A 16,070-nucleotide genomic window follows, 5' to 3' on the forward strand; every position below is an offset into this window, starting at 1 on the left:
CAGAAATTGTCGCTTGCAACGTTGTTCGGCGGAGCTATTGAATTGGAGTTATAAAAATATCCAATGTTATTGACAAAAGAAAATACAGTAGCTATTAAATATACTTATTTTTGTAGATGACTAGTTATTCCATATATTTTTCCTCCTTTTATGTTGTCTTTTGTTTAAATAAAGGACTATTATTAACCGACTGAAGAGAACTTAAAGAAGCACAGTGTTTTTCACGTACTGTTAAAAGTTCGAGGAATTCATTATTTGAAGAATATATTCTTGGAATATTCCTTGTTAGTAATTGTTCAAATATTCCAAATAAATATTCGGATATTCGAATAACGGAAGAAAAAAATATTTGAATAATTTGAACAACACTATGTACGTATGTTTTTTTTCGTTTTTAAATTGCTTTATTATACTGTAAAACTTAAACTCTGGACAAATTGTAATAAAAAATATACATATAGGTCCATCAGTCTTAAGAATGACATTTGGGATTTAGCATCATGTAAAACTCATAATTACTGTTGCTGAAAAGTGATATTTTTACTCCATGTGTATCATGCCTCATCGTGTTTAAAAAGCTGACGCAGTGCTCTCAGATTCGATCTCCAGTACAAGTGCTTAATTTAGATAGAAACCCGAGTAGTAGTTACGACGGATACCATTTTGGACAGTAGACTACTTATCATACAGCCTCGGTACCAGAAAGGAACGTTAACTTCATACTACTTTAAACAGTAGACCACGTCTCATATTGCCTCTGTAAGGAAAAAGAACGTTAATCCATACTACTTTAAACAGTAGGCCACGTCTCATATTGCCTCGGTACGAGAAAGGAACGTTAACTCTATACCACTTTAAATAGTTGGCCACGTCTCATATAGCCTCGGTACTAGAAAGGAATGTTAACTCCATACCACTTTAAACAGTAGGCCACGTCTCATATGGTGTTGGTATTAGAAGGAACGTTAACTCTAATATATCAACCATAGTATTCACTAGTGCTTGTTACACAAATCTAATATTTACCTTCAGTATAAATACTATAAGTAAGCTTTATAGTTCTTTATTACTGTCAAACATTTCAGCGTATTTTGCGACCTATTAAAAAAAGTTCCAGTTTTAGTGCGTTAGATTTGGCCATTTATCAGATTTTTTTTCTTTTTTACCTGAAAAAATATCTTAAAGATGTCATGCGACTTGCGACTATGTGGAACTGTTACATTAAATTCGATTCGATTCGATTCATTCTGAGCTCATCTGAATTTGACTCATGTATAGGGTGAAGTATTTATGTTGAAACATCGTTGTACTTTTAAATTAATAGATTTAAAAAAAAAAGACGGATTTTTTTTACATAACAAATAATGATAGGGAAAAATAGTACCACACTTTAACAGTGTTGTCAACCCAACATTAAGTTGTGCTTTTTGCCTAGCACTATGTCAAATTATTACATATTACAAATCTACAATTAAAACGAAAACTCACAATATCACATACATTATTCAGTCTTGCAAAAATGAGGATGTTACGATATGACAAAAATCCAAATTAATGGGGGCATCTACAATGCTAATAACGCAGTTGAGAGGAGTGGGGCAATTAAAGCACCTCAAAGCAGCTTAGTTTTGAATACTATTAAGATATAAGGTATTTCGAATAAATACGAGGGTAAATCAAAAATTATCCACAATGTAGCTGTAAGTTTTCTTACGGTACATTGTTCATACTGACTTTTGTCCTCGTTTCTAATAAGCTATTGTTATGCTGAGAAAGTTTCATCCTAATTCTTCCATTTGTGTTCCTTTTGTTGCAAAAATAAATCACGCATTACAAGTTTGCACCAAAGAGGAATAGTGAGCAGTGATCCAGTTTTTGTGGTCGGAAGCTGTATCAGCAACCATGACTAATTTCCAGAAGTGTACCGCTTTATCAATAGTCATTCATCTGTCTAACACAGCCATGTTACGTGTACGATCAATGTTGTCATAATTTGTGGGCGTAGATGGTCGTTCGGCTCCTTCTTCGTGCTTAACACTTGTACGAATCAGTTTTGAATTTGTCAATCCATTCGTAGACACTCTGTTGCGGCAAGACACTGTTTCCGTACTGTGCCGAAAGTCTTTGATGTATTGTGGCCCTTGATACAGCTTTTGACCGCAAAAATCGGAGCACTGTTCGTTTTTTTTTTTTTTTTCCTCTTTGATGCCAACTTCTCATGAAGCGGCGATGATCTATCTACAACAAAAGGGAGATAAATTGAAAAGTTAGGATCAAACTTTCGTAGCATGACCACAACAGCATAACTATCAAACAAACGAGAACAGAAGTCAGTATGTACAATGTAACAAAAGTTACAGTTACATTGCGGATAATTTTTGACTTACCCTCGTAGAAATACAGTTACAAAAGGATTGAAAATTTGAGTCTTTTTTGAAAGGCTTTGTTTCGAAAAATTGCTAAGATAAGTCTCCGATCCCATCATGAAGATGGCCTTCACTAAACATAAAGATCATGATGCCGTTCACAGTAATTCCATATCTCAAACTGTTTCGAAAATATGATAAACACTGAAAAAAGTTCGTAACACTGGTTAGTAATTTTGAGAAATTGTGTTGCAATTACAACTAGCAAAAACTGTAAAGTTACAGAAGCAACGGAAATTTAACTACTAATTTTATAAAAGTTTGCCCAAATACGTCATCTTAAGCAGTGTAGCAATCTGTACCAATGTTATTGATCTTTAGTTAAACCAGTGTTTCGTAGTTTGAGGGAAATTTACCTAATCTAGGGAAAGTTTCGTAGGGAAATTTAGCAAAAAGGGATTTTTTCATAAAACTTAAAAATCCAGGGAAATTCTCACTCTGACTGATTGACCAATATAAATGGTTGCACTTTTCTTTGTTTTTCAGAAATAAATCAATACAATAGCAATGGTTTGTGACTGTAGCACTTGTTGATTGAGTGTATTTCCGTGTAAAAAAGTGAAAAAATAAGAAAAAACAAAAGCAAAAAGCAAATGAATAAAATAAATGTGGTTGGCACTTCCTCTAATATAGCTAAATTAATTTTATCACATAACTTCTGTCATAGAAATTGGACATTGAAAACACTAGGTAAAATTTGATAAGACAAGGGAAAATTTGGTAAGAAAAGGGAAAATTTTGTGTTAGTTCAGGGAAATTTTCTTAAGAAACCTGCGGATACTGAGTTAAACCGTTGCTGATGTCTTTGGAAACCATTTGTGTGATGAGATGTGACACTTCTTGAAGCACTTTTTCAAAATAAAATACTTTTTAAAAAGATAAATTTTCAATTCCTTGTAACTTTGTTCCTATTCAACTGAAATATGTCATCTCCGAAGTATTAGATACCAAAGTAATCTGGATATGGGGTGCCTTGTTTGTCCCAGTTCTGTTATTGCTGTTGTAGAGGCCTCCAAAATATCGAAATTTTTGATGATGTAACGTTCTTAGCTGGCAACACTTAATACTAACTTCAGTATTATAAGTTTTCATTCAACATGTACTGTAGATTTGAATGAAAACGTAGCGCCATTTGAAAAAAATACAGCTTTATATTAGATTGACAACATCCAATCTAAAGGCATTGCAAAATATATCAAACTATTCTCGCCTGTCAATATTTCCACTAGTTACAAGTTACAAAGGCGTTTCAAGATAAATGGTTCATCTTGTATATTGCAATAATCACCTATTTTACCCCTACATGATGGTATACGGGAAAATATTTTCGCAATGCTTTTATTAGCATACTTTTTGTTTGTTTGTTTTGAGTCAAGGTTTGGAACTTAAATTTCACGCAGTTCTATATTAAATAGAGCTCTGAAATTTTGTACAGAGATATTGAAACCAGATAACAATACAATATTTTCACATAATTTTCACTACAGTTTATCGTTTCATTGCATATTTTTATTTAATAATCGAGCGCCTGTTAATTATACAACCCAGACACTCACAAGTTTGGTTGGTTGCGGACAATTAGGCGTTCTGTTCACTTCCAATCAAGTTCGAATATATTTTTTCTCCATAATACTGTAGGATGAAGGAAACTATTTAATGCTTTTGAAAATATTGAATAAACACTAAAAAGTGAAAAAATAATGACAATATTATATATATACATTTTGTACAATACACACATTCTCCTTGCACTTTAATCTTTAGATAGGGCAGTATTTTGCTAATCGCGCACCCCTAAGGAGGGAGTAATTTCTTGCCATTTAGCACATGTTTGAAACTATTAGATGCAATATCTTGATATGTTGTATAAATGTTCTCCTTGTACTCTAGAGTAGCTAAGACTTTTTCCAATGCGGCCCTTATGGTGGATAAGGGGGCATAAATTATTTTTTGCCATTCGCCACATCTACGAAACTATTAGGCGTAGACCCTCGAAATTTCGTCCAAATATTCTCCTTGCTCTTTAAGTTGTAGATAAGTCGGGATTTTTCGAAATGCAATCCCTAAGGAACAAAGGAAGCTTTTTTCTCGCTCGCTAGATCTCTAAAACTATTCGGCGTAGAACTTTGAAATTTTGTATAATACCCTCTGTACACACTAGGCTGTAGGTAAGACAATATTTTGCGAAGTAGGCCCTTAAGGGAGGACAGGGAGACTTAGCGATATTTAGTTGTTTGGCAGATCTCTGAAACTATTAGGTGCAGAATCTTGAAATTTCGTGTAACCGTTCTCCTTACACTCTAGGCTGATTTTTTTAAATGATGCGATAATATGTGGGAAAAGGAGGTTTGAATATTTTACCGTTATCCAGACCTAAGAATTATTTAGTTGTATAACCTTGTAATTTTGTATATAAACATTTCTCGAGTACTCTGTTGAGAAAGCTATGAAAGTTTACTAATCAAAAGAGAGAGTTTTGAGCATTTTCTTCGATTTTACCTTATCTTCCAAATTCTTGAGCACATTTACTTGAAATTTTGTAATAATTTTCTCTTTGACACTTAGGCCGAACGTGTATAGATTATTACGAAATGACAACTTCCAAGGAAGAAGGAGACCTTGAAGATTTTCTTAAACTTCTATCAGATCGTAGGAACTCTTGGTGTAGAACATGAAGTTTTGTATAAATTTGCTGTTGGATCCTAGACTGAGGATAGAATGAAGTTCCACAAAAAGTGAACCTAGGGGTAGAAACTGGACTTGGATTTTTAATTTTTTTTCCTGTTCACCAGATGTCCGAAACAGTTAGACGTAGGTAACTGAAGTTTTCTAAAAATGTTTTCTTCAGACTCTAAATTATGGATGAGACAGAAATTTCGAGATATAAGAGGGCCGAAAAGGGGGATAAACTTATCTATTTATGTAGGAAATTGAAATGCCCTTATACGGAGTTTAGAGTAATTCTACTCAGAAGCACGAGCTCCTTCATGGCCAAACGGTTAGCGTACGCGCCTTTGGTGTGGGAGACCCGGGTTCGATTCCAAGTGGGAGCTTCTGTAGTTCGGATTTTACGTTAATCAGTAGGTTTATATCTCATATAGCCTTGCTGCTGAACGGGACGTCAAACTCAAAATCAACTTTTTATTGAAAATTTTTACATTGTTTTTACGATTTTTTGTAACGTTCAGCATACAGCCATTAAATTTGTGTACTATATATTTTGGTATACATAACAAGAATATCTCATACAAGAAGACAATTTGGCTAATTATCAACACTGGGAAAAACTTATGGTTGGTTTTTGGAAAATCCAATTTCAAAGTTATAAATTTTGAGTAACAATTTCCACAAAACGAAGAAAATCTTCCGATTTCGAGTGTAAGAAAGCGATTTTCCAACATAACTTTGACAAAATATGCACCTTTAAAAATATATATCTGAAGATGACGGAAATTGACTAAAAGTTTGCCTAACGATTTCTATGTGTTTGAGTGATCTCACTATTTCCGGATGCGAGACAACGACTTGACTCGACCTTTACGTAGAAAAACTTATTTAGGAGCAATTTAGTAATCATTTATAAACATAACTTCAGCGAAATCAAGCTTCCATTGACAAGTATTTGAAACCAGAAAAATTTATATTACTTTCAAATATGTTCTATAAACATTATTCATCCCGTGCGAAGAAGGGTCATTCTACAAGTGCTTTTATGAAAGACCTGGAAACGAAGACACACTAAGGTAGTCCATTTGCGACGTACAGTTAGTGAGGTTTAATAACCAACAGTGAAGTAAGTAACGTTACCTGCATCCAAGGGTAAGATGCTTACAAAAAGCACTTTGTTTACATATTTAGAAAAAAAACTGTATATCATACATTTAAGAATTATACTGGAGACATAATGCGATTCGCTTTCACCGATACTAAAAGAAACAATTTATATTTGAATACCATAAGAAACGTGGAAGTGGTTTAGAAGTCAATTAGTGTTCCAAGAAATGTATAGATTTAACAAAATCCCTATTTGCGGTAAGTGAGGTGAAAGAGAGAGAGAGAAAATAATCCAAAAGTCTGAGTGAAGAAAATTGTTAGGATAGGTTACATGTTTCAGCAATTACTTTAGCATGGAATCAAGCTCCATGACAAACGGTCTGTTTAGCATGGGCGTCTCTGGCGGGGGGGGGGGGACGGGGAGGACGCGTCCCCCCAATATTTTGAAGTGACATGATCTAAAATTACACTGAGATACTAGCAGTTAGATCATTTTCTTTGATGTCCCCCCTAAATTTTACATGCCAGAGACGCCAATGCTGTTTAGCATCAATCGGGAGCGAGTGTTTCTAATGAAGTCTAGCGGAAATTCGTGAATAATATACTAGGAATTAGTAATCAAAGCACTGATCTAATTTGTTCACCAATTAAATAAAAAAAAAACATTTTATTTTAGGCAATCTAAACTTAAAGCATCACTTAATAAGACATCTTCCATCTAAAATAATTAACCACCTGTTACATATCTAAATATTCGATTCCAACTAATTCACAAAATCTCCTTTGCCAAATAATAAATTTAAATATATCAATTAGTCATATAAAAACCATCTTGTTTATTAAAAAACATCATAGGATTACACGATCTTCATTTACCGAACGTTCTTAAAGAAGCATGCAGACTGAAGAGAACAATAAAGAACACTACCAAATCAGCATTTAGAGAATATTCGTAAATGTTCATTACCATTCTATGCTGCTAATTCCCTGCGTCGGTTACACCACCAGCAACAACTTAATTTGAAGCTTGAAACTTAACAAACGAATCAAACTAGGTTGGAGCACATTCAGAAGAAACGATTTCATATTGGAAAGTAAAATGACGATGCGCCTGAAGCGGAAAATTATTAAAAATGCATTCTACCTGTTCTCACTTAAGGATCGGAGACTTGGACACTTACAGAATCAGACATTCACCGCTTTCAGACTACACAAAGAAGTATGGAGAGATGTATGCTCGGAATAACTCGGAAAGGTAGCAGGAGAAATACATGGATCAGGAAGATGACAGGAGTGACGGATACAATTGTGAAAATAAAGAGATTAAAATGGCAATGAGCGGGACACATTATAAGAACTGATGGCAGGTGGACTAAAGCAACCCTTGACTGAATACCAAGAGATAAGAAGCAAACCTAGAAATCGTCCTAATACGTAATAGTGTGGCGAAATTAAAAAGCACGGTGAATTAATTTGGAAACGGACTGGCCAAGACAGATAATTGTGGAGAAATATTAGAGATACCTTCATCCAGCAGTGGATAGACAGCGGTTAATAATAATAATAATAATAATAATAATAATAATAATAATAATAATAATAATAATAATAATAATAATAATAATAATAATAATAATAATAATAATAATAATAATAAATGCGGACCGCAAAAATAAAAAATAAGCCTACTAGAAATTTATTAAATTACTAGTAACTATAAAGGCAATTAATTGTGCGTGCAATGTTCAAATAAGCAAAGAAACACCGAACACTGAACTGACGTCAATCGAAGCCCAGTCTCCTGTATGTTGGATAGTTGTTTTACCACTAACAAGGACACTTACGGAAGTGTCACTCACCGATCTGAATGAAACTTTGCATACTTGTAGAACATCGAAAAATAATCGACACGTATTTTTTTGTTTCGGCAATGGTGAAGATTTAAGGGTGGAAACCACCCTTTGAACGTTGGGGATGGTCTCCAAGCATAGACAGAAAACAATAATTTAATACAGAAAACATACTGCCAAGGAGATTTTAGGACAGCTAATTCAGAATCTGACGTCAAAACTACAAAATTTAAAATGGCAGATCCAATATAGTGATTACAATTACAAAATATCTTCTAGCTTAAAATTATCTGCAGTTAGCCGAGAACAATTATAGTTAGCAGATTGCAGACCGATTTGAAACCCCTCTCTTGATTTGAAACCCCTTTATTTTAAAGGGATGCTTGATTGAAGTGAATCTCTGCACCTCTTCCTATTCGGGGTGCTTATGTATAGTGAATCTCCTCGCTTGTCACTATGTCAGAACTTCATATATTCTCAATTCTTATGATTATGAATTTATTGAGAAAACGCTTCACAGTAATAATATTTCGTAAAAAAATAAATAAATAAATAAATAAAATAAAATAAAATAAAAAAATATGCATACACATTATTTACACCAAGCTTGCCATATTACAGCAATAACTGTGACAAATCTTCTTCCAAATAATTGTTTTTGTATCACGCATATTTAATAAGATTTGCAAATATGGGAGAAGAAAACTGACTGTGAATCACTGATTTGGATCTAACTTATATTATTACGGGGATGTAAATTTATGTTATAGTTGTAGAGGATTATATCAGTAAAATGTCTCAAGTTTCTCCACGGTCTAAAGACGAACACATCAAAAGATTGAATCCTACCAGTTGTTCCTGCAGAATGGTTTCTATTTTGAGGTATTCTTTTGTTCGTATAATAGGTTGAAAATTTTATGAATTGTGACCACTCCACGAATCTAATAACAAAATGGACTTTGCATTAGACATTGGGAGAAGATCTCACAATACATGATATTAAGTTTCCGGAATTTTTGCTTTCACAAGGACATTTTGGAGATTAAAAGAGGTTGTTTTGGACTATAGGGCCAAATGCCTGCAAAATAATTAACAACGGTGATTTTGTTATTTTCATAAATTAACCATTTTCAGAATTTAAAGGCTGCATGGTGTACTTATGAGTCATTGATTTATTGGCTGTGCCACATTTTCTACTGTCTGTGCCTCTGTAAATGCTATAGTGAGAGGTGTATAGACTCACTTTAATCAAGCACCCCTTTAAAATAAGTACAGAAAGGAATTTCAAATTGGTCTGCAATCTCGTTGCAGTGATCTCTGCCAACTGTAATTGTTCTTGGCTAACTGAAGAGAAGTTCAAACCAGAAGATATGTTGTAATTGTAATCACTATATTGGATCCGCCATTTTGAATTTTGTAATTTGACGTCAGATTTTGAATCAGCTGTCCTAACCTCCCCCCTGGCAGTATGTTTTATTTTAAATTAAATGATTGTTTTCGTCCTATGCTTGGAGACCACCCCAAACCTTCAAAGGATGGTTTCCACTCTTAAATCTTCACCATTGCCGAAAAAAAAAAAAAAACGTGTCGATTATTTTTTTGATGTTCTACAAATATGCAAAGTTTCATTTGGACCGGTGAGTGACACTTCCGTAAGTCTCCTTGTAGGTAAGGCTCTCTGATCAATTCTTGCTTTTCATGCATGTTTAATTCGTTTCTTAAATCTCACCAATGTCCGACAATGCTGCAGTCGCCAACAACTCCCCATGTTTTACTTTTCGTGTTCGTCTCAGTAGATGGTGGCCAAATATTTGTATACAAAAAACACCAGATAGACATGTTTCCATATATTTGGTAGTTTTTTAGTTTTCCAAGTGCATACGCATTTTCCTACTTTTTAGTTGGAAACATGTAGTCGTTCAAGCTCGACGACAGTGAAGTTGTGGACATGTCGACAAGTGGACAAATCTAACATTACATTTGAAATTAAGTTTACGAATATCATTTTCCAGGTTAATCGACATTAACTAACTAACTCTATGGCCTATGGAACCCCGAAGTTCTATGCAGCGTTCACAAAAACTCTCCACTGATCCGATTGGCCAATTGGATCCCAGTTTCTACTTTGTATTCCTATTTCTACGTGATCCATTTTAATATTGTCCTCTCATCTGCGCCTAGGTCTTCCTAATGGTCGTTTTCCGGTTGGTCTTCCAGTTAAGATTTTGAAAGCGTTCCTACTTTCTTCCATCCTGACTACATGACCCACCCACCTGACCCTCAAGACTTGATGACCCTAACAATGTTGGGTAAACCGTATAACTTATGTAGTTCCTCGTTATGAAATTTTCGCCATTCCCCTTCCCGTTCCTCTTGGTTCCGAATATTCGTCTCAGGATCTTGTTCTCAAATACTTTCAATCTATGTTCTTCCTTCCGGGTAAGCGACCATGTTTCGCAACCATACAGAACAACAGGTATGATTATCGTTTTATATATTTTAAGCTTCAAATTCCTCGACAGAATTCCCGACGACAAAAGATTTTGAACTGAATAATAACATGAATTCCCTGCTTTTAGTCGACATTTAATTTGTTCGTGAAGATGGTTTTCGTCTGTTAAAATTGTTCCTGCAATTCCGAAGCCCGTTTTCAGTTTTTCGAGATGATACTTCACGAGAATAGGGAATAAGATAGTGATTCAGTTGTGTTGAGCAACATCTCCAGAAAAGAACATACGCAATTTACATTATAAACCTTTGAGTGAAGCTTCGATAGAAAGGATACTTACTCAATTATACCTGTCAAACTGAGTTCTTTTTGTTTTAAACGGAGACAGAGAAAATGAGAATGAGAATTAACATTTCAAACGATAAAACGATAAGAATTTTCCTGGTTGTTGTGTTTGTGTGAACCCGTCGTGGCTTTCTCGCATTGTTCACACAAAGGAACGAACACTATCCGTGGTAAGGTCATTGCGCCCGGTGAAAACACGAACTATTGCTTAATGTAATGTAATATGGTATTTTAAGTGGAATTTGACAAATCACCACGACGCCACCATTGGGCCGCGACACTTCTGGGAGCCCCGACGCACAGTTTGACATTCATAGCTTATTCAAGCAAAACTGTCATCTCACAGTAATTTATCATAGTTTGGGTGCGACATCTTAAATACCAAGAAATGTAACAAACCGACGAAATAAATACCATTACATACTTACTACGTGTCGGATTTCTTGAGAATAACCAATCATTCCTACATTATCCTTATTGTCACATACCGGTCTGTGTCTTCTTGCTTGTATCTTGTATAAGTACTGTGTTCTGAGTCTTATTTCTGTATGTCTAAGTACATGTACTGACGGTAATCGTTACTTTGGGCTTGGGTATCATTCTTGACATAACCTCCGGGCTTCGGACGCAATTCGCCATCGTTCAACATAGATGAGAACTCCATGTCCTCCTCATTTGTAAAAGCACCAGCAGCACCAGGCATCTCGCCACAAATTAAGTCATTTACTACTGATTAGCACTACTACTGCAGTACTGCAGTCTATGACTCATACAGAAATAAAGACTCAAAAGGAATAAACAATTTCTATCTAGCGATCATACATAATTTTAATTATTTGCAACCTGGATGCACCTTAGAGCTAGATAGCTTATGGATGGTCATCTACTTACGTATTGTACGGCGCAAGTGGACTACCTATGCCAGGAATCTAAGTGCGCAATTTATACAGTCTGTTCAAAAAGTTCCGGGACTAAATCGAAATAATAACACTTAACGGTATAGTACTTATAATGATAAAATAATAATACTTATAATAATAATACTAACAATGCCAGAAAAAAATATTACCACGTTAGTTTTCTACATGCATCCCTTCCTGTGCCACACAATTGCAGAACTGCTCGTAGAGGTTCTGAAAGTTCTAGAAAAGTCGTTTAATAGTGTGCTGTTCAGCACATCCTCACATTCGCTTGAATCGATGCAACATCCTCAAAACGAACCCACTTTTGAGTTAAGACGAGAGCATGAAGTCCACAGGAATCAAATCAGGTAAATATGGGAGTGTTCAAAGAGTGTAACAATCGTTTTAGCCAAAAACTGACGCACAAGAAAACTAGTGCGGGCCGATCCATTTTCTTAAAATTTTCTGGTATTGTTAACTATATTATTTCGAAATAGTCCTACAACTTATTGAACGGACTGTGTATGATATCGATCACTCAAATTTCTCCACAATATGAAAGACCCTGAAAAGAGTTGTTATTTTGTTTCACAGCCTTTTGCACGAATTACCTGGTTCACCTACTAAAATGTTGGTATTCTTGTTTTGTTTGTTGGTTGGCACATATTAGCATCTCTTTTCAGCACTGAGGCCATATGAGACGTGGATATGGAATCTGAATCACTGTAATGCGTTCAATACTCTCCCACCGGAAATGGAACTAGGGATGCCGTTCACCACAGACGCGTACACTAGTCACTAGACCACCGGAAAGGAGCCTTTGGTGTTCTTAATTGTCTCCAATTCACTAACGCTCAAAATAAAGAGGGAGCCTTACCCTTAGTTGATACCTTATGGGAAGTAGGAAAAATACAGAGCACACTCAAATACTAACAACAATTCGCAGTTGAACTGGAATGAAGTCTAGAGAACTTTTCACACTCCCCACGTATAATAATAATAATAATAATAATAATAATAATAATAATAATAATAATAATAATAATAATAATAATAATAATAATAATAATAATAATAATAATAATAATAATAATAATTTCTTAAAATCAATATAAAATACTAACTTCCTGTTTTCAAGATGACAAAATATGGATCATTATATTTCAGCGACCTTCCTTACATTGGAGAATTTTCGTAACTTGTTACCGGTAGCTAAGATGTAGTAACTTGCGTTTCCAGATTTCTAGACTTTGTAAGGAAAACTTCGTAAACAAGTATAACTGCATTTCGTAACATTTGGTAAAGTAGAATTGCCTTTTTTTTTTCGGAACTGATATTTAAGTGACTTGAGTTACTTCCAATCTTTTATTTCTTAGAATATTATTTTCTTGAAAATATTATTTTAATTATTATTGTTTAAACATAAGCGACTCAAAATGCAAGTCCAATTAGAGAATTTCCATATCTCACCGTTCCGTCTCATATCAAACTATGGCACTGTTCACATTAATATACATTATGATTCGATATTAATGGAGTATTTTGCTACATCATTACACTAAGTATGATTCTAGAAAGGAAAAGGCTGACTCGGTTTAATTTTATTTTAATGTTTGCATAACCATGCATAAGATTCGTATACTCTTCAGGACAGAATTTTGGATGAAAATTTCGCAGTTGTCAACTCGTCAATTGTAAGTAATACAACGCTGACAAACTACGGTGTGTGTATATTCCAAAGACAGTGGACCCCTGTATTTCATTATATACTTTCTAAGTGTGTACACTATAAAATATACTAATTAAGATGAAAAAGGCATTGCCCCACAACAACTAGGGTCGAGTCGAGACAGAATTTTACTGACAAAACTCGAGTCGAGACACAGCTCTTCCAATAGAAAAATATATATTTTTCGAGTCGAGACATCACTTTTATAGCACATTTTGGAGACGTGACAGTCTCAAATCTTGTCTCGTGCGCATCCCTAATCACAACCGAGTAGCTAATGCGCGTTCTTTCTGTTCGTGTCGACCTGGCTTCGATTTTCTCGGTCGTTAAACTTGTGTTTGCACACAAACTCGAGTAGTATTTCTGATTCCACTTTAGGTAATAGGGATTGCTCTCAACAGTGGAGGTGCTAGAAGCAGATATTAAAATGTCTTCTTTGTGGTTTACTTGGCTAAGTTTATTTTTTCGTCTGCAACACGAAGTTTATGGACGGCATTCATTATTAGCTCCCGGAATAAGCATAAGAAAGTTTATAGTTTGACTCCAGGTATATACAGGGTGTTTCAAAACAACATCGACAACGTTTGGGAGGTGATTCCTGATACCCAGATAAGAAAAAGTATAGACTAACCTGGGTGCACAAATGCTTCCTTTCGGAGTTATAGGCTGCCGAAAATATGATAAAATGAAATTTAGAGGTCCATAGCTCCAAAATTATGGGACCTACCGTAGTCGGGTCAAGACTTCATTTAGGAACTAATATGTGTGCTATTCAAAAATGCATGTTTCAGAATCCTAAGGTACTCACGCAACATTTTTTTTAGAAGGAGTTTGGCTACGGGCATTTAATTTGAAGTACTTCAAATGAAGTTGCACATGAGACGAGACGAAATAGAACTTTACGCATAGAAACATACAATTTTCGAAAATGAAATGAAATGAAATCTTTAAATTTTACGTCCCACAATTATGACTGCTAGGCTAAAGGAGACGGTGATGATGAGAAATGAAGGAAATGGTGGAATAAATAAAGTGGGAGGAAGCAGGAGAACCTCGAGAAAACTCACGGACCCAGTGTTTGTCCACCATAAAGTCCACTTAGCGTGAGCTGGAATCGAACCACGGACCTCATGCACCAGAGGTGAACGTTGTACCATTGAACCACCGCGCACCCCTACAATCTTCAAGATGAAACATTATTTCATGACATCTTTACTAGGCGAGAAGTCTCAAATCTCGTCTCGCAGGAAACACTAATTCCAATTGATCAATTTCTAAGATCTCTAGTCCAATATAAAGCCCAAATATTGGTACTTTAGTTGTTACTCAAAAAAAAAAAAAAAAAAAAAACGAAACCGCAAAGACCTTCTCATAATATAATATTAAACAGGAGAAAGGTACTTACCTCCATTTGAAACTTTTTCCATTTCGGATTTGGAATATTGTTGAGAATACCCGTTTAATCCTTTGTAATTAATCTCTTTTTCAGAGTCCTTCTTTTGATCTTGGGTGTCTTGTGGCACTTGAGATGCAGGCTCAACTTCAATAACCAAATTATTGTTATCGTAATACTGTTGTTGTTGTTCTTTTTCGTTGTTGTACTCATTAGGCAAGTCATTCACCTCTTCCTTCAAATCGATAACCGTTTGTAAAATCGGGTCAGACACGGACGTAAGACTATCAACATGCACACCGGCTAACACCTCTTTCTTCATTTTTTGGATGTGAAAAGAAAGAAAAAAAACAAGAAACAAACCAAAACAAATAGTTATACGTAATCTGTTGTTACGTATATTACCCTTGTTTAATCACTCAAATTGTAACACGTATAAACAATAACAATTCGAAAAAAATGCACTAGTTTTGTGCGCACAAATGTCAAAATGCCTTTGAACTTTTAACGACCGAGTAATATCTAGTTAAGTTAATCTTGATACTGGTCAGTTCTATCGTGCGTATTATCTACGGCAGATTACTAAAGCAGAATGATTTTCAGTTCTGTTTGTTGTTTTCTGGCAGCGTGAGCGAGCGGCCCGGCCTTGCCTTCCTGTCAGCTTGCAATTCAGGCTTATCGCTGCCAAAGCTATGCGTCTGATACAGAAAAAGCGGACGTTTCTATTGGTCAGAAACCACGCTGCATTTGCTTCAATGAGAACCATAACCTATTCAAGCGGAGGCGGGGAAAACTTTTTAATATAATATGGTAGAAAAGTTGTATAGTATGCAATATGGTTTGTTAAGTCATAACATGCGATACTCATAAACTGGTAACGTAACTTTCCCTATAAAAAGAAAGAAGAAAAAACATTTATGTGTGTGTGAATCTATGTATAGGAGCGGCGAGGAGAAAGATGGGAGGGAGATTTTTAAATACATCGTCAGTATTTCAGTTCTTGCTGGTCGGTATAGCACTTCCATACAAGCATTTTTTTTTAAACAACAGGAAAAAGGTTTTGTTTATACACGCTATTACTCTCACACATGATACGACTGGCGGAACGGTGTCTTTTGAGACGGAGGAGGGGGGAAGCGTGAAAGGGCATCTTCTTTCCCTGCGTGAAAGTATTGCTTGGTTGATCGTCAGTGAAAGTATTT

At 35.1% G+C, this 16,070-nt stretch overlaps 1 protein-coding gene across 2 annotated transcripts in view; it reads right to left on the reverse strand.

Annotated features, from left to right (window-relative positions):
- The window catches only part of LOC145673150 (aldehyde dehydrogenase, dimeric NADP-preferring-like), a 283,014-nt gene extending 267,574 nt beyond the window's left edge, over positions 1-15,440 (reverse strand). The window contains exon 1 of one of the 2 annotated variants that reach the window (XM_081742574.1): positions 14,881-15,440. In XM_081742574.1, coding sequence (XP_081598700.1) covers positions 14,881-15,190 — 310 coding nt within the window. In that variant the 5' untranslated portion in view covers positions 15,191-15,440. The remainder of the gene's footprint in view (positions 1-14,880) is intronic. The other variant, XM_081742573.1, reaches the window with a different exon arrangement.
- Between the last annotated feature and the right edge of the window lie 630 nt (positions 15,441-16,070).

The sequence above is a fragment of the Thermobia domestica genome, chromosome 16, assembly GCF_964235325.1.
Source record: "Thermobia domestica chromosome 16, izTheDome1.hap1.1, whole genome shotgun sequence".
NCBI classification, from domain to species: domain Eukaryota; kingdom Metazoa; phylum Arthropoda; class Insecta; order Zygentoma; family Lepismatidae; genus Thermobia; species Thermobia domestica.